This window comes from Saccopteryx leptura, chromosome 5 (genome assembly GCF_036850995.1).
Source record: "Saccopteryx leptura isolate mSacLep1 chromosome 5, mSacLep1_pri_phased_curated, whole genome shotgun sequence".
Classification (NCBI taxonomy): Eukaryota; Metazoa; Chordata; class Mammalia; order Chiroptera; family Emballonuridae; genus Saccopteryx; species Saccopteryx leptura.
The window spans coordinates 69,327,927-69,347,872 of record NC_089507.1 but is presented as its reverse complement, the minus strand read 5'-3'; the positions used below and the strand labels follow the sequence as shown (position 1 = coordinate 69,347,872).

The following is a 19,946-nucleotide window of genomic DNA, read 5'->3' as shown; positions in this document are numbered from 1 at the left end:
TTAAGCCTAAAATCATTGGCTCAGCTGGAGCCCCCCAGGCAAGTCACATATGAGAAACTAATCAATGAACAATTAAAGTGCTGTAACTATGAGTTGATGCTTCTCATCTCTCTCTTTTTTCTGGTCTGTTCCTGTCTCTTTTTCTCTCTTTTTCTTGGTCTCTCTCTCTCTAGCAATAAATAAATAAATAAATAAATAAACAAGTAGCTAAAAAAGCCATGATACATATATACAATGGAATGTTACATAGTCATAACAATAAAAGCGGGGGGGGGGGGGCTGGCGGGGAGAGAAGTGTAATTTTAACATTTGCAACAGCATGGATGGACATAGAAGGTATTAAGCTAAGTGAAATAAGTCAGCCAGAGGAAAACAAATACCATATGATTTCACTCATATGTAGAATCTAAAGAGCAAAATAAACAAACAATCTAACAAAATAGAAGCAGACTCAGACAGATAGTTTCCAGAGGAGAGGGGTTAGGAGGATGAGTGAAAAGGTGAGGAGTTTAAGAAGTACATATTGGTAGTTACAGAATAGTCATGGGGATGTAAAATACAACACAAGGTGCACAGTCAATAATATTATAATAACTATGTATGGCACCATGTGAGCACTTGAAATATCAGGAGAACACTTTGTAAAGTATATGATTATCTAACTACTATGCCATACACCTGAAACTAAAACAAAATAATATTGAATATATACCGCAATTTTCAAAAAAATAACAAGTCTAGGAAAACATGCTATTAGAAAGTGAGCCCTGACCAGTTAGCTTAGTGTTAGAGCATTGACCCAACATGTGCATGTCCCGAGTTTGATTCTCAACCAGGGCACACAGGAGAAGCCCGCTCTGCTTTTCTTCTCTCTCTCTTTCGCTCTCTCTCTCTCTCTCCCCCTCCTGCAGCCATGGCTTAATTGGAGCAAGTTGGCCCTGGACATTGAGGATGGCTCAGTGGCCTCCACCTCAAGCACTAAGAAGAGCTCAGTTGCTGAGCAATAGAGTAATGCCCCAGATGGGCAAAGCGTCGCTCCCTAGTGGGCTTGCCAGGTGGATCCTGGTAGGGGCACATGCGAGAGTCTGTCTCTGCCTCCCTCCTCTCACTGAATTAAAGAAAAATTAGAAAATGACCAAGAGGCTCTTTAGATGCTAAGAGTAAGCAAAAATGTAACATTTCTTTGCTTATATTTCAAACAAATAAGCCATATTCATATATTCATGAATGTTAAAAGCCCTGCCATTACCTGGATTTTAAACTAGAATAATTAGCTTTTCTGAACTTTATTTGCTCTTATTTATTCTTATTTATTTTTAAAAGAGTAGAAAGTTTAGGCCCTGGCCGGTTGGCTCAGCGGTAGAGCGTCGGCCTGGCGTGCGGGGGACCCGGGTTCGATTCCCGGCCAGGGCACATAGGGGAAGCGCCCATTTGCTTCTCAAACCCCCCCCCTCCTTCCTCTCTGTCCCTCTCTTCCCCTCCCGCAGCCAAGGCTCCATGGGAGCAAAGATGGCCCGGGCGCTGGGGATTGCTCCTTGGCCTCTGCCCCAGGCGCTAGAGTGGCTCTTGTCGCGGCAGAGCGACACCCCGGAGGGGCAAAGCATCGCCCCCTAGTGGGCAGAGTGTCGCCCCTGGTAAGCGTGCCAGGTGGATCCCGGTCGGGTGCACGCAGGAGTCTGTCTGACTGTCTCTCCCCGTTTCCAGCTTCAGAAAAATACAAAAAAAAAAAAAAAAAAAAAAAAAAGAGTAGAGAGTTTATAGTACCTATCTCAAAGATGTTTGTGGTATGTATAATATATCATATAAAAACCTGGCTCCAGAAAGGCATTCAATAAAAATGAAGGCTGCTCTCCTTCCTCTGGCATTCAGAGGCCGTCACATTGGGCTCCAACCTGCCTTTCCAGTCTCTTGTCTTACCACTTCCTCACCCTGTCCTTCTCTTCCCAGTGCATTAGTGACACCAGATTTTTAAAACCATACCTTAACGTGCCATAAACAGTTTTATACATTTACTTCCATGTTCCCTCTGTTTAGAATGTGTCTCTCTGTTTTCTTATTTACTTTGCAACATCCACCTCAGTTATCCAGATTCCTCCAGATTAATTATTCTAAACAGACTAGTTACTTGTTTCGTTGTATACCCATAGAACTTTAATTAGAGCCATCTCACTTTTGATTCTGCTATAGATGATGAGCTTTGTAAGGGAAGAATTCATATCTCACTTATCCTTGTATATCCCCAATGTCTGGATCATAAGATGTTTGAATTAGTCAATAAGTAGGTGGTAAGAGTTGGAAACCACCAATTCATATTTATTTAAGAGACACAGAGACTGCCCACCTTACCCAAATACTAGAAAAATAAAGTAAGATTTTCACTTAGGAACTAAATTTTAAGATATATATATATATATATCTATATAGATATAGATAGATACATATAGATAGATAGATAGATAGATAGATAGATAGATAGATAGATAGATAGATAGATGATAGATAGATAGATAGATACAAAATGATCTGGAGAAGACAAAATGGCTTTTAGGCTAGCAGGACTTCACAAAAAAAAAATTGACTGTACTATTCAATGTAAAGAAAGTATGGGCCATTTCAAGGAGAGTGAATCAGCTGTAATAAAGCTTGAAAAATAAGGGTCACTAAGGCAAAGATTCATGATGACCCTTGTGAGCACTTTCTAGGAAAACAGGAGTCAGGTTTCTAGCATTTGAGCCACAACTTTAAGCTTTCTCATGAAGCATCATAGATTTCATTATCTTATTTTAGCCCAGTGCTACTTAGCATTCACATCACATAATTCCCTCTGTTCTCATTTATGCTCACCCTTTTAATTCTTACTCTTTCCCATTAAGAATTAAAAATTGTTTTCTGATTGTGATTTGGCTTCCCAAGTAGGCCCATCAACTATAAACTTCAATGAGGCAACTTCTACATCTTCAAAGCTAAAGGCCAAGTCCAGCCAGCTTCCCTGAGATAATATTTCTATATCACTTTCAATTGCAAGACAGATCAATATCTATACTTTGTACATAAAATGAGTTGATGGAAACAAAATTTTCCTTAATCTCTTAAAATGATTTGTATCACAAATATAGCTGAAATTCTTTTCATTGTTCTTCTTTCTAAAAGTCCTGTGAGTTAACTGGGTTTAGGAGTTATATGACCTCAGAACACTGGCTAAGTTTATGAGTCTGCGTTCATTGGGCATTTTGGTTGAAGAACCAAGACTGACTCAGGCCGCCTTGAGAAAGTTGGATGTGCTGTAAGAGTACAATTGGTGCCTGACCAGGTGGTGGTGCAGTGGATAGAGTGTCGGACTGGGATGAGGAAGGACCCAGGTTCGAGACCCCGAGGTCGCCAGTTTGAGTGCAGGCTCATCTGGTTTGAGCAAAAGCTCACTAGCTTGGACCCAAGGTCAGTGGCTTGAGCAAGGGGTTACTCGGTCTGCTGAAGGCCTGTGGTCAAGGCACATATGAGAAAGCAATAAATGAACAACTAAGGTGTTGCAACGCGCAACAAAAAACTAATGATTGATGCTTCCCATCTCTCCGTTCCTGTCTGTCTGTCCCTATCTATCCCTCCCTCTGACTCACTCTCTGTCTCTGTAAAAAGGAAAAAAAAAAAAAAGAGTACAAGTGGCATTTAAGAAAAAGGATGTCACAGGAATTTGAGAAGGGCTGGGTGCAATAGAAGAGTCAAAAACCAAGCAGGATAATAAGAGGATTATGATTTTGCCATTCAGCATCAGGAGCTCAGTAATTTCCAGTGTTGCTCTCCACCGATAATAGTCCTATGCTTTCTCTCTATTCCACCTCACTGTGTTTTCTCGTCTGTTTTGTTCAGACCACTGTCTGACTTTTCTCTCCTTAACCATTCAAATTTCCAGAGAGGAAAAATCAGCTTAGACCTCAAGCCACTATAATTTGTGTTCAGGCAGGGTGTTTGCAACATGCCTGCTCTGCTGCTGCTGGCCAGCCTGTGAGCCCGCTCCCCGCAGGTTAGGTATTGATTCTGTACAGTCACCTGGGTGAGGCAAGGTATTGAGTGGTTAGAACCTGGTCACCTACACCTCAGGCACCCAGAAAAACTCCTCAGAAGAAGGTGTGGGTTGGCCAGAACCTATAGGTTCATAGAACCAGATAATTATTAATTCACAGAGCCAGGAACCCAAATGAAGGTAGTGAATAGGCTACATCAGAATCCTACAGGATCCATTTAAAAATACAGAACTCTGGGTTTTACTGAGTTAAAATCTCAAGGTGGAAAATTAAAGAAAAAAATATATACACACACACAGTGGGGCAAAAGTAGGCTTACTGTTGTGGGTATGCAAAACAATTTATTCTTGTAATAATTATTGTATTATTTTCTATACAAACAACTGTTAGCCTATTTTTGCCCCACCCTATGTTATTTATGTGTATGTGTGTGTGTGTGTGTGTGTGTGTGTGTATATATACATATACATACACATGAAATCTCCCCAAGTGACCACTACTTTGCCACTCACTGTGATCGAACAGTGAAAAACAAGAGGGGTCAGATTCAAAGTTAGGAAATTTGGTTCTTTCATTGAATTTGTGGAGGAATTCTCATGTACTCTAAGTAGAAATGTGTGTGAAAGTACACTTGCAAAATAGAAATGCTGGGGTAAAATGGGTTCCTCCAAAGAAGTAAAAATATAAAGGATGTTTCTCTGCAATTCCCAGAGTTTACACAGCAAGACAAAAATCTGAAAGACCAGAAAAACTAATGTTAAACTCAAATACCATGACCGTTTGGTGCGGCCTCATGAAAATGTTGGGAATTTGTTTTCTTTTTTTCTTTATCTAAAATAGTTATAATCAGTGACATATCATAAGCAACGTATAATTTTATCAAAATTCTATCTGAATTATAAATAAAATTTAATTTAAAAAATAATTCAAGAAAAAATTTCAGTTTAATGGAAGAAAACTAATAAAGTATTTTGTGATGTTTTAAAGGAAGAGTTATTTAATAAAATATCTCCTAATAATATCACTATAAAAAATAAGCACACACTTTAGAATATTATTGTCTTTATTACAAAACAAATATTTTATGTTGAGGTAACATTTCAAAGTGTATGTGACAAAAATCAATTGAATTCTATACATATAATTTTTTATGTGCAACATATGTAAAGGACTCAGACAGTCTTTCTAGCATTGAACGTAGACTGATTTTAGGAGAAAAATAAGCTAAAAGGAATCTGTTTGAAGAGGAATCTTCCTCTCCTGCTCTCCCCATCCATTCCACATCACCAGTAGTCAATGAGGTGATGTTCACGGGCGTTCCACCAAAAATGTCCAAAATGATAAAATGGTTGAGAAAAATGTTTTGTTTATCCAAACATCTCACATTAGTTCAAGGTGCTTTCACAAACTAAACATCCAATTATATAGGATTTCCTATTGCTTATTTCAAGAACAAATGCAATTCTCTCATCATCAATGAAAAAATCCTATGAAACAGTCTGACTCCAGTGTCTCCTCTGCTAGGCAGCCCTCCTTTCGCTGATTCTCCAGGACCAAGTTGCTTGTCCTCTGCTCTGCTCTCATATATTTTGTTCATACCTGTTACAGCACTCACCACATGGGATTGCAATAATTCTTGTTGCCTTCACATGTATTCCCCTTTAGCTTTTTAGCTTTATGTATCCCTCTGTGAGCTCCTCAGGAGCAAAAAGAAGCCTTAAGCTTCTTTGTATCCCTAGCACCTAGCACAGTGCCTGGTACATAATAGAGTTTCAATAACTGTTTGTTGGGTTCATGAGTGAGGAACTATTTCAGCTGTGAAGCTGTAATGCACATATTTCCTGGCTTCCAGTCTCACTGAGTGTGTTCTGGTGTCATTCCACATTACTTTAACCTGTATGGTTCGTGACACACCGGAAACAAATATAATGTCCAGCATCTCCTTTCAGAAAGAAATGGCCTTCAGTTATCCTTCTGATAAAAACATCAGTAAATTACAGTTATAATTCGTTCCCTACCCTCCAACCTCCAAGACTCCTTTACCTGAGAACCACTTCTTAAGAAAAGCTGACGCTAATAGCCATCTTGGCAGTCATTGTCGTCTTGATCCCCAATGGGTTTATTGTGGTAAGCATCAAGTGTTAATTTTCTGCTTTCTACCTCAGTGTTTTTTAACAGGCCATCTTCCTCACTGCTTGACTTGCTCTCAGTGGAGTTGCTCTCTTGTGATTTGCTGCTGTCCTGAGAATCACTGTCATGATCCTCCTCAGACTGGCTCTCCTGCTCAGACTGGCTCTCCTCGCTCTGGCTCTCTGCAGAGGCACTGTCGGACTGGAGGCCCTCCTGGCTAGAGCTAGTCTTGTCCTCAGTGGACTCTGGGCTTTCCTCTGAGTATTGGAGGCTCTCATAGGATTCACTGTCAGCTTGCTCCTCTCTGGATTTGCTTTCTGAACTGAAGGGTATACTCAAGTTGTCCTCTTCACTGGAGTCACTATCTTCCTGACCTTCTTCTGAGTGACTGGAGGTATTATCTGGGTTGTCACCTCTGGTTATACTCACTACATCTTCCTGAGATTCACTACTGGTTTCTTGAGATGGCAGGTCAACCTCTTGATTAGACTCACTACTGGGGTCTAATACATTTTGACTATCTTCCTGGGACTGATTCTCCTCGGTATCTTCTTGAGATTCACTCCTGCTGTTTTCCCTAGATTGGCTGAGGCCAGCCTCCTTGGAGTTGGCATTTTCTGTGGAGTCACTCTTGACTTCTTCCATTGTGTTGCTATTGCCAAGGTCACCAGTGTTGTCTTCCACAGAAATGCGGGACTTTCTGAAAAATTTCCTACTGGGATTCTCCACTGACTGGCTCTCACCTGAATCCTCAATGCTTGCTTGCTCGTTACTGTCCCCTTTTGATTCTTTTGATATGACACTGGCACTGTTCATTCTGGAGTGGCTTCTCTCACTCCTGATGGTGTCTGGATCATCACTCTGCATTCCTTCATCATCAAACTCAGAGCCATCCCCATGGCTACTATCTCCGTCACTGCCACCTCCCATCCAGTGCTCCTCACTCTCACTCTCTTGAGTGGGGTCCCCTCTCTCAGGCCTGCTGTTCACCTCATCCTCATTGCCAAGGTCCCTGCTCTCACTGCTGGTATCTTGGGTGCTGTTTTCCTCTGGAGAGGCACTATCTTCCCTGGATTCTGTGGTGTCAGCTGAGTCTTCATCACTTCTGAGTCTGGAGTTTCCTCCTTGTCCCTCTTCAGGTTCTGGGACATTTTCATCATCACCAAAGGTGTCATCTCCACTATCATCTTCATCATCATCTTTATCATCTCCTTCTTTTCCTCCATTCCTAGAGAGGCCACCACCTGGTCTATGAACATATTGATGATCATCAAAGCCCAGGACTTCCTCTGATTCAGCACTGTCACTGGGGTCTTCATTTACCTGGAGTTTGAGGTTAACAGACATGGTCAGTACTTCAGGATATAGAGGGTGTGTGTTATATAGTATCCATTTAGATTTTCTGATTTCTTCTTCCTATGTCCCTCATATAAACCATGGTCAATTCTACTGCTCAATAACATCAGAGGTTAAAAGAGAAAAAAGGGGAGTTGAAACTCAAGTCATTCCATTTCATACAAATACAATTCACTCATGCTGCAAGAAATTCTCAAAAAGCTTTGTTGAACCACGTTTATGAAACTCAAATCATATTGTAAATATAATTCCTTTAAAAAAACTGTTGGAGAGGCTGTGGAGGAAAAGGAACCCTCATTCACTGCTGGTGGGAATGCACATTAGTACAACCATTAATGGAAGAAAGTATGGTGTTCATCAAAAAATTAAGAATAGAACTACTCTATGACCCAGCAATCCTTCTACTGGGTATATACCCCCAAAACTCCAAAACATTGGTACATAAAGACACATGCACCCTCATGTTCATTGCAGCATTATTCACAGTGGCCAAGACACAGAACAACCAAAGTGTCCCTCGATAGAGCACTGGATAAAGAAGATGTGGTACATATATATCCAATACAATGGAATACTACTCAGCCATAAGATATGATGAGATAGTGCCATTTACAACAACATGGGTGGACCCTGAGAACATTACACTGAGTGAAATGAGTAAATCAGAAAAAGTCAAGAACTGTATGATTTCATACATAGGTGGAATATAAAACAGACTCTTGGACATAGATAAAAGTAAAGTGGTGCCCTGGCCAGTTGGCTCAGTGGTAGAGCGTTGGCCTGGCGTGCAGAAGTCCCGGGTTCGATTCTAGGCCAGGGCACACAGGAGAAGCACCCATCTGCTTCTCCACCCCTCCCCCTCTCCTTCCTCTCTGTCTCTCTCTTCCCCTCCCGCAGCCAAGGCTCCATTGGAGCAAAGATGGCCCGGGTGCTGGGGATGGCTCCTTAGCCTCTGCCCCAGGCGCTAGAGTGGCTCTGGTCGCAACAGAGCGACGCCCCAGAGGGGCAGAGCATCGCCCCCTGGTGGGCAGAGCGTCACCCCCTGGTGGGCGTGCCAGGTGGATCCCTGTTGGGCGCATGCGGGAGTCTGTCTGACTGTCTCTCCCCATTTCCAGCTTCAGAAAAATACCAAAAAAAAAAAAAAAAAAAAGTTAAGTGGTTACCATGGGGGAGGGGGATGTGAGGGATAGGGTAGAGGAAAGGTATAAAGATGGACAAATATAAAGCAAGGGAAAATGATTTGACCTTGGGTAATGGGTACACAACATAATCAACAGTTCTAATGCCATAGAAACATTTACCTGAAACCTATGTACTCATGGATCAATGTCACCCTGTTAAATTTAATTTTCTGAATGAAATAAAAAAAAACTTTCAGAGAACATTTTGTAAATTAAAGAGCTGGTTTATAATTCACACTCATCAAATTCTTTGGTTTAAACCAGATTTTTAAAAAGATCAGTGATTAAAAATAAATAAATAAATAAAAATACAAATGATATTAAAATGACCCAAATATTTTTTTTCTAATCAGTTGGGGGGTGTATCAGGGTAGGAGGATAAAAACTTTAGCTAACATGAAAGCAAAATATCACAACAAGGTATATATCTCAACCAAACCATGTTTATACCTTATTTGCCCAGGAGAGTTGCCCACAAAAAGCTCAGCTAGAAGACTGCACCCAGTGTGACTTCCAAGGCAGCTTTGTTCTGTGAGCTCAGACAGATTATCCTCATAAGTAAAACAGTGGGATGCTCTACACACAATAAGGAAGGCTAGTGAGTTGTCATTACTGTGCTCTGGAAACATCTGCTCTCTTTCTCATGTGTTACAAGAGAGAATTCTTGATGATTCTTTTTCTTTTTCCATGTGTTCCTAGTGATCAATGTCTGAGTTTCCAATGGGGAATAAAAAATGCTGAGATTTCTTTCCATTGCTAGTTGACGCTGATATGCTGGAACTGAGTGTCTTCAGCTTCCATACCTCAATAGGCGTATATGGCACCCTTCTCAAGTAGACACTGTTACCCTCACTTGAGCTCAGAGAACATAGAGGTTACAAATCACTGCATCCCCAGAAAGGACATTTTTCCAGTTCTGTGCTTATAAATTTTTAGAATGTTCCTCTGATGAACCTTCAGTAAAGAGTGCTACAAAGCCTAATAATTTAACTTCTAACTGTGATCAAGTATCGAATACAACATGGGTCAAAACTTCAGAAGAAAACCCGGTTCCCAGAATCTCTGCATCCCCACAGAGTCAGTTTGATCAAAAATGATAGAACAGCTTAAAAAGTAATAACATTTTGTCTTAGAGAAATGAAGGAGGAAGATTAGAAGGAGGAGGAGGAAGAATACAAAGAGAAGAGAATTTTTTATTAAAGGGATATAGCTAAGTCAGTTTTTCTCAGTTCCAGAATCACAGATGAGACAATTTTAAAGAGAAAGTCATTACAAAAGCCACTGCTTCATTAACGTTTCCTCAGGGTCCTCCTGTTCTTTCCTCAACAGGATCTGTGACATGGAGGAGGTTTCCAGACCCGGAAGGCACTTCAGGTCATGTTAGCCAGAACACTTTTCTCTGCCTGATCTGAACTGTTATAATTGTAAAAGCAACATTTTACATTGAAGAGTGAACTATTGCTTGTCTAACATAGTCTATGACCAGTGTGTGTGTGTGTGTGTGTGTGTGTGTGTGTGTGTGTGTGTGTATTCTTTTCAACTAGAAGGACATTTAGGGTCACAATGTCTATAATCTGGCCCCAGTGACAAATATGGAATGAACAGCATGTCCACATCTGAATTCTCCCACTCATTTTTCCCTCCTTATTTTTTGGGACTTTTTAGTCAGCATAATCAGTGGTTAGAAAATGTTATAGTTAGAACAGTTGCCAGGTAATTTAATCTAACATCATTTCCTTCAATTCCTAAATAGTCTGAAAAGTTAAGAAAGGGCTGTTTAATTACCTGCTCCTCTGAGCTAACTTTGCTTTCCTCTGATGACTCACTGCTCACCTAAAAAGAAAAAAAAGATGCTGTTTAGTAACTCCTGAGGAAAGGAAAAATGCTATACACATCACTTGTTTGTCATTTGGATTTACTACTTTTTGAAGAGCTTAAGGCAATGAGAAGAATGTTAAAGTTACTTTATGAGATGTTTATGACAATAAATAAATGAGATAGTTACCAAAGGTGGTGTTTGTGTCTGAGCCAAATGACCCTGTAAAAAAAGAAGGCAAATAAATTATCCTTCATTAGATGAATCATGTCAATGCAAATATTTAAAATCATTTTCAGTGATTTTTTTTTAGTTTCTTGACATATATTTTGAATTTACATGAATAACAATGACATTATATGATGAAGTAGCCAAAAAATGAATGTGAGATGAGTAGTGGCCTTAAAAAAATCTTATGATATAAAAGACCTGGAAGATTTCTGTATTTCTGATACTTTACTTAGAGAAAAATTTACTTTCTTTGAAACTGAATATCCATACAACCTAGTGGAAGCTTAAGATAGTAAAAACAGCATGGGAACTCGGAATGAAGTCTCAATTAGCTTCTTGGTTTTGGTTTTAGCCCTGAAAACCAATGTCTCAGTGTTAGCACTGAAATTCATGTGTCCCCGGAAACCCCTAACTAAGTCTCAGGTAGATTGCAGTGGTTGGTCCAGGGGTCTCCAAACTTTTTACACAGGGGGCCAGTTCACTGTCCCTCAGACCATTGGAGGGCTGCCAAATACAGTGGTCCTCTCACTGACCACCAATGAAAGAGGTGCCCCTTCCAGAAGTGCAGTGGGGGCTGGATAAATGGCCTCACGGGGCCGCATTGTGGCCCGCGGGCCGTAGTTTGGGGACGCCTGGTTGGTCATTCTATATAAATTTGGACAATTCATTTCACCTGTCTGATGTTAGGTTCTTATTCATAAATTAAGAATATTAGTGACCACTGTGGTTACTCCACAGTAGTTTCTGTGAGAATGAAATCAGCTGATGCCTATGGAAGCATATTGAGAACTATTCAACATAATATAAACTAATGATCCATTTTGGGAACATCCACTTTAAAAAATGCTTGAGCCACCTCTAGTGCCCTTTCTCCATCTATCCCCTCCGTCCCCTTAAGCAAGGCAAAATCCTCAAGTCGCATGTGGTTCAAAGCTGCTGAGAGATGGGTGTGAAGACCCAAAGGGCAAAGTAGAGCAGGGAGGAGCTGCTATCAACAGGTTTCCAACAAGCCTCTCAGCAATGCTAGGCTGGAGTCTCTTCAGATATCTCCACTTTAAGTCTTTGCCCTGTGACACTTCAAGTAGGCACAATGACAGACTCCAATCAGTTATCATTTGGAATTAAGGGGTGAAAGGGAGCGAGACATTGGTATTTTTCTCATGCCAAGGCTAGGCTTGAGAACACAGCATGTTGGTGGCACTCTTAAAAGTCTCTGGTTGAATGAGTGAAAGGATCTACAGTGGCTGCTTTAAATTAACTAGCCTAGGACATCTCTGAGGTCCTTCCCAGCCTCGGCCAGGGTCAGGACCCAATCTCAGGACTCTGACATGACCTTCCTAGCACTAGTAGCATTGTGCTCAAGTTATATCACATGCAGTAGGAAACAAGGTAATGAACAAAACGCTGTTACTTAGTATAAGATTCGAATCCTTACTTGTAGTTCTAATCTTGTGAACCTACTGACTTCCTCGGCCTGGTACCTTCTTGTGAAGGATAGAATACCCTGGTAAAGAAGGTGGATTTTGAAGCCAGAGTGACAGGGTTTTAAGTCTGGCTCTAACATTTATTAGCTATATAACCCAGATAGACTAGGTTACTCTCTATGTTTTAGGTTTCCCATTTATAAAATGAGAATAAAATACAACACCGAGTTTATTGGGGTGTTGTGAAGATTGAGAAGGTTAATACATATAAACCACACAGAATCATGTCTGGCAATGATTCCTAAGTTATTGAGAATAACTATCAGGTTACTCAGAGTCAGAGTCAACACTCAACTAACATTAGCTATCATTCCAAAAACTCAGTATTCTCTCATTCTTCCTTTTCTCTTCTTCCAGGACTTGACTTGCTGCCTATCCAGACATCTGGTGAAGCATATTTTTAGTTCTAATCCTCCAAAGGCATTCTTAGTTCATTGTCATCTATCCAACTGCACTACTATACTCATTCATTATGAAACTAAAGACAAAGGAGAAAATGCTTCCTCACCAAAGTATACTATTAAGTTGGAACTGAGGTTTATATGAACTAAATTCCTTTATATGAACTAGAAATTAGAACTCTTACTACCTATGTCTTAAGTTACTAATGTGTTTGTTAAATCATTAGCAGTTTTAACATTTGCAGTGGAGATAAGTTGGTTATACTAATCATATACTAAAATTAAAATATTTCAATAGAATCTTATTTTTACTCACCTTCCATTCTTCAGAACTCTTGGATTCAGTATTTTGATACCTGGCCACCTAGAAATTTAGTACACATGGTCAGCCCATAGAGCAATTTCCAAGGCAGCAGTTATTAATACTCTAGTTAATTAGGAGCAATGGGTCATCAAATTTCAGCAAGCATCAAAATCAGTTGGAGGCCTGTTAAGACACAGGTTACTGTGCCCATCCCTAGAGAGTCTGGCTCAGTAAGTCGTAGGTAGAACCCAAAAATTTACATTTCTAACAAAGTTGTAGTTGATTCTGATGCTGCTGATCTGAGATAACACTTTGAGAACCATTGCTTTTGAGGAGGAAAAATAAGACTCCTAGCTATAGGAATTGCAACTGAACAGAATAAGGAATAACTCAGATGATGTTTTAAAGAAAACAGCTTCCTAAGAAACTGTTTTCATCTGACTAGAACATACACAGCCACCTTGGCTCATAGCCAATGAAAACTGGGAAGTCTTAGGTATAAAAGATGTTTTCCCCCATATATCCCTATCCTGATACTTACTGGAAGAGCACAGGACAACCCCCAGAGGAATATAAGCAGGATGCTGGTCTTCATAGCCGGGTGTGACACTGCTACCTGTGATGAAGAACAGATGTTTTTCTCCATGATAAAAAATATACAGGAGCTTCAACTTTTATCAGTTTCTTCCTATTTAAAAAACAACTCATTCAAGTGTTCATCAATTAATAAATAAATAAATAATATGTACCCTATCCATGCAACAGAATATTATTCAGCCATTAAGAGAAATGAAGTGCCTGACGTGTGGTAGCACAGTGGATAAAACTTCAACCTGAAACACTGAGGTCTCTGGTTTGAAACCCTGAGCTTGCCTGGTCAAGGCACATATAGGAGTTGATGCTCCCTGCTCCCCCCGCCCTTCTCTCTTTCTCTCTTTCTCTCTCCTCACTCAAATAAATGAAATTCTTTTAAGTTCTTAAAAATAAATAAATAAATGGAATGAAGTAATAATACCTACTACAAAGTAGAGGAACCTTGAGAACATTATATTGAGTGAAAAAAGCCAGACACCAAAGACCCCATATTTTATAATTCCATTCATATGAGGTGTCTAAAGTAGATAAATATATAGATAAAGTAAATAAGTGATTTCCCAGGCCTGGAGGAGCTAGGGAGTTGAGTGTAACAGCTAAGGAGCCTGACCAGGTGGTGGCGCATTGGATAGAGCGTCGGACTGGGATGTGGAGGACCCAGGTTCGAGACCCAGAGGTCACCAGCTTGAGCGTGGGCTCATCTGGTTTGAGTAAGGCTCACCAGCTTGAGCCCAAGGTCGATGGCTTAAGCAAGGGGTCACTCGGTCTGCTGTAGCCACCCGGACAAGGCACATATGAGAAATCAATCAATGAACAACTAAGGAGTTGTAATGAAGAATTGATGTTTCTTATCTCTCCCTTCCTGTCTGTCTGTCCCTATCTGTCCCTCTCTCTGACTCTCTCTGTCTCTGCCACAAAAACAAAAAAAAGAAAAAAAACAGCTAAGGAGTAAATTTTGGAGATGATGAAAATGTTCTAAAATTGATTTCAGTGAAGGTTGCACTGCTCTGTGAATATACTAAAAAATCTAAATTGTACACATCAAACAGGTAAAGTATATGTGTGAATTATTTCTCAATAATGCTGTTTAAAATAAACCTTACTCCTAAGAGAAAAATTGAAAACTTCTCAATGAGGATATTTATAAACACTTCTTCTCTAACACATAAAATATGATAAATGGAGTAAAAAATAAAGAAAAAGGAATAGAGAAATTTCTGACTGTTTACTTTCATAGTAATTATACAACTTGTTATGGCAGAGCAACTTAACAAATATATTTCTCCAAAAATCTCTATTTAAGAATGCCATTGAGAGCTGGTAGGCACTTGTACATACATACATACATACATACATACATACACATATACATATACATATACATATACATATACATATACATATACATACACGCACACGCACACGCACATACACACACAGGCTTCTCTGTCACATACATAACCTCACAATAATGTCGAGACAGAATAGATTAGTTTTGCATTTTTTTTCTTAATCTGCAAGAAATGTACTATGGCGGCTTAATATTAGAGTTCCAGAAAGCTCTTATTATATCTACTGTGCTACATTTAGTCATACATTCTACCTGATTATGCTAAATTCTTTTAGGTGTCATTCACAGTACTGAAGGCTCTTGGGAGGATTAGAGGTTTAGATGTACTTGTGAATCAAGCTTGGAGAAACAAGCCCAAACTGCATTTTCCTGGAGGATGGCTTCATTTCACACTTCAGGAACTGGTAACTGGGAAAACATTTTTTCTGTATCTAAAAATAAATGTCCTATATGCTAATGTAAAGTGTTATTGAAATGATTTTTAAAAATTAATAATTTGCTTATGGATATCCCAGGTTCAATCCCTGGTCAAAGGCACATATAAGAAATGAACATCTGCTTCTCTCACCCTCCCTCTCTCCTCTCTTTCTCTCCCATAGGCAGTGGCTCTATTGGTTCAAGCATCGGGCCTCAGGCACTGAGGATAGCTTGGTTGGTCCGAGTGTCAGCTTCAGGTGCTAAAAACAGCTCAGTTGATTTAGCATCAGCCCTAGACAGGAGTTGTCAGGTAGATCTCAGTCAGGGGGCTTACAGGAGTCTGTCTCACTATATCCCCTTCTCTTAAAAAAAATTTTAAAAAAGGAAAGTAATTTTATCTGCACTAGTAAGCCCTGCAGCTGCCTATACAGACTGGCCAGATGGACTTCCACATATTTTGTGAAAAATTCTGCACATTTATTCCACACTTCACTATTGTTGATTTGTTTTTATAGATGTTAAAAATATACCATACTAGTGACAAAAGATCTAAACCAGAGATTCTTGACCCTGCCTGCTTATTAGTTTCATCTGGGAAGATTTAAAAACATATCAATGCACAAATCCCACAGCTGAGTAATAAATCAGTTCACTGTGGGTGGGAACAGCATGAGGTTTGTTTTTAAGCTAGCCTAAGTGATTTTAACCCTTGATCTGAGAAATAAGTGTACATTGCTCAAAAATGTCTGAACCATTGGGCTTGAGAAGTCATTTAATCTTATTTGTAAATTTATTCGAGAAAACAATAGAAACCCTAAGATAAGGAGGCTGAGCATGCTCCTCATTCTGATTCCATACAGCTCACATAAGTCCATCAGAGCCTCTCATTTTATACCATGAGCACTGTTCCTCTTCAACATTGCCGTTCTTGGTATGTGTTATTTTCTTTATTTTAATTCAGTATATAGTTCATCTTAGTTTGTGTATTTTGATGTTATTTCTTTTTTTTTCAAATTCTTTGCCTAATATCAACAGAGAAAACATATGAAAATGCTCAACTGCACCTAATACAAGCCTAATTCTTCAAGATACTACTTCTGTGAGAAACCAGAGTATCTCTTCATAAAATATGCCTCTTTGACATAGAAATAATTTTAAGCTGATGGCACTTGAGAAACAGCAGATGCAAGAAGGGCATGCTGGTCCTCCTTTTTCTTCTTGGGAACAGGAATTAAAACACCCATGTGGAAGGTGTCTTCTCTGTGCCACAAGGAAAGAAGGCATTCTTAACACCGGAGACGAGAATCAAGGCTGAGGGACAACCGTCTAAATAAGACTTGTTCAGTGCTAACCCTTATCTTTCCAGTTACATCTACACAATTCCCTGCCCATAGCCCAAACCCTTGTCTTGTCAATTCTTCACAAATGTTTGTTTGTTTGTTTGTTTTTCTAAAAGGTATAATATCCTTTTGTTCTAGTTACTTCTTCAGGTCTTCATTCTCTTTTGAAGGCTCCCATGTGCTTGTAAAAATTTTAATAAAACTGTTATGTTTTTTTCCCCTCTTAATCTGTCTTAGGTCAGTTTCATTCTTAGGCCCAGAGGGTAAAGTTTACCTCCTCTACACTTCCCTTTGGTTTTCACAATCAAAACATTTTATTTTAAGTTCTTAAGTTTCTTTTTCTTAAGGAAAGGAAAGTTTCCCCCAAATATGATACTCTGAAAATAACTGCATGCCAATGGTTTTGGCTTCACAGGTCAAACAAAAAGTAGAACACTCATCATTTGAATTTTCAAAGTGAAATTTGAATAGGGCAGTAACCTCCGAAAGCTCTAAAAACTAGCAAATATTCCAGCTTTGATAAAAAGCCAAAAAATATTGAGTTCTCCTCTTGTATTTTTCTTTTCTTTGCTTCTATCTTATCCAAATAAAAAAACAAGGAGATGTAATGAATTCTGAGGTTTTTTTGTTTGTTTGTTTGTTTTGTTCATTTATAAAGGGAGTATATGCTTCCAGTGTTCAAGTTTCTTAGGAATGGCATATTGTGAAACATAAGAAAGATGCACTAACATGCTGATGCTTTTAGACATACCATTTAACAGCCTGACCTAAAGTAATAATTTCCCAATTATTCCCTATATAAACTAGAATAAAATACACCTTGGGGTCCTGGCAGAGCTGATACTGCCTCCCAAAGAGTATTGTCTGCTATCAAGCATTAAAGAAATTCAGATCTTAAAACCTATTTAGATTTTTAATTAATATTTTTGATAAAATAATTACTCTTTTGTGACATGTATTCAAATGAGATCTCTAAACTTTTATAAGCTTTTTAGCTACCATCCTAAAAAAGGTAGACCCAGACATTCAGTAGTCCTTGTCTGAGTAACAAATTAGCAAAATAGTTAAAAGCCTGGAGGATATGAATCCAGAACCTCAAGTTCTTCTTCAGTGATGGGTACATGTCATTTCTGCATTGTACATCCTGGCAGTCTACCACAGAGCATGGAGCAAAAGGAAATCAACAACCTCAGTTTGAGTTTCACCTGTTTGGAAGGCAGTGTATGAATTAGAGATTTTCATCTTTTATGAATTGTTTGCCCAGAACTGCAAAGGTCCAAAATATTTAGGATCTGGAGAAGGCCAGTGCAGTTCCTTCTCTCTCTGGCTACTCTCAACTGTAGCCTGAACTTTTATGTGCTCTCAAGTAAGAAAACTTGTTCTGGAATTTCCTCAAAGTTAATATTCACTTGTAAAGTACATATCTTCTTTCACTGAATATACATACTTTTCAATGAAGAGCTAGGCCAACAGAAGGACATAAGAGCTTGAGAAATCATTGGTTCCATTTATCTTGCTTAATTTACTTATTTTGGGTTTTGTGTAGTTGTCCTTGATAATACCAATGAACAATGTATCTGTTCATTGGCTGTCAACAAATATTTATGGCTAACATCCCAAGTACCAGACACTGTTCTAGTTGCTAAGAGTATATTAGTGTGTAATAACAATAATACGCTGGTCTTACAAAAGTAAAGTTACCCAGAACCCGACTAACCAGAACATTCATTAGCTAAAATTTGTTTCTTTATTACTCTTTGAAAATCAAGTGCAATTTGGCCAGGAGATTAAGTTTATCAGGAATTCAGAGAACCAAACCATAAATCAATAAAAATGTCCAGTCTTTCCAATTGTAATTGTCTTGAGGTCAGTTACAATCAATCCCACATCATATGCCTTCAACCACAGTTGAAGAACTCCTAGGTTCTTAAAATTAAACATAGGTTTGGAAGGCCACTAGGCATGAGGCACATTGGTCCACATCACCCTTTAGGGGTAGGTTAGTAGACTGACTATAATGCCCTTTAGAAAACTGTTTGTTTGTTTACGTGTCGTAACCAACCATAGTAAAGTAAGATAGTGTACTTGGCCCTCAGTTAAATAGAAAGTATGGTTCACCAGAGGTTATAGCTTCTGAAAAAAACAGTTGCTAGAAATACTGCTATGTGGGACCTTCTTTGTGTCACACAAAATGCATTGCCTGATCACAGCTCCCACTCTCTGTCATGGAAGACAGACACTTCTAGTACAGATTAAGTGAAATAAATGCAGTAAATAAAAATACATATGGACAAGAGTATTTCACACTAGAAAATGTTATAATATGAGAATTGTATTCAACATTTACTGAATTCTGACTGTATTCAAGGAAGCATGTTACCATGAATACCCAACTAAATAATACAAAAGCATTATAATTCTCACACCGTTTGTTTATTTCAGTGGTCTTAGTGTTTCCTTTCAATTACTAGTTCAAAATGAACATTATTGGCTGCTGTCTAGATGAATAGCATTAAATTGCTTTTAATTTCAAACACCATATTTTGAGAGTCTTGCCCATCTAGGTTAGATTCTTTCATAATATACGACATGAACTTCACTATATTCCTGAAACCTAAATGTAAAAAGTTTTATTTGTTTTGTTAATTAAAGCTAAACTTCAAAATGACTTTTCATCTGTCTCCTGTTTTGTAAACTTTCTTTTTCAAAAGTACTAGGCAGAGACCTAATTAAAGTACTACTGAGAAAAAGACCTGGTTCTACATACCAGACACATTATTTTAGTATCACTATTTACTGTGGCATAAACAACAGGCATGAAAATGGGAATCATTTTTACCAAAGGCTCGGTTCTCCCCACCTTTTTCCATAAGGCACGCCTCTCAACATGTACACTTATTTAATATTTTTCAAACAACACAGCAGAAGTCATTTTAAAAAAGTAAATCATGAAAATGTCTTACCATCTTCATTTCACAAAGATGTGTCCCCAAACCTCTCAACAATCAGGCTGAAGTTCTCACAGAAGAAATCTATGCCCAACAAAACCACTCTTCTGTTGATATTCTGAACACTTCTCTGGTGGTGCAGGAATTTAAACTCTGCTTCAACTCTTCATAGCCAATAAGCCACCAGCTTGGGGGTGACTGACATCACAAGGTGTCACCAGGACTCCAATACACCCACACTTCCTCCAGCTTGCAGAGGAAGATTTTCCCTAAAAAGCTCTTGTGGTTCCCAAATGACTAGACTAGCTTCCATTAAATTGAAGATCTTCCTAAAGCTTTATTTTGATTTCTAAATATATGTCATTCACATCCAT

At 38.9% G+C, this 19,946-nt stretch overlaps 1 protein-coding gene across 2 annotated transcripts; it reads right to left on the bottom strand.

Moving 5' to 3' along the window:
• Window positions 1-5,117: 5,117 nt before the first annotated feature.
• On the bottom strand, window positions 5,118-19,681 carry DMP1 (dentin matrix acidic phosphoprotein 1). Of its 2 annotated transcripts, none has more exons than XM_066384830.1 (6): window positions 19,588-19,681; window positions 13,464-13,538; window positions 12,935-12,982; window positions 10,692-10,724; window positions 10,472-10,519; window positions 5,118-7,472 (listed from the first exon to the last, which is right to left on the bottom strand). In XM_066384830.1, exons 1-6 carry the CDS (start codon window positions 19,594-19,596, stop codon window positions 6,093-6,095), a joined length of 1,593 nt encoding a protein of 530 aa, XP_066240927.1. In that variant the 5' UTR covers window positions 19,597-19,681; the 3' UTR covers window positions 5,118-6,092. The 2 variants fall into 2 exon arrangements, with proteins under 2 accessions (XP_066240927.1, XP_066240929.1); XM_066384832.1 differs by having other exon boundaries at window positions 13,464-13,534; window positions 19,588-19,666.
• Window positions 19,682-19,946: the final 265 nt, after the last annotated feature.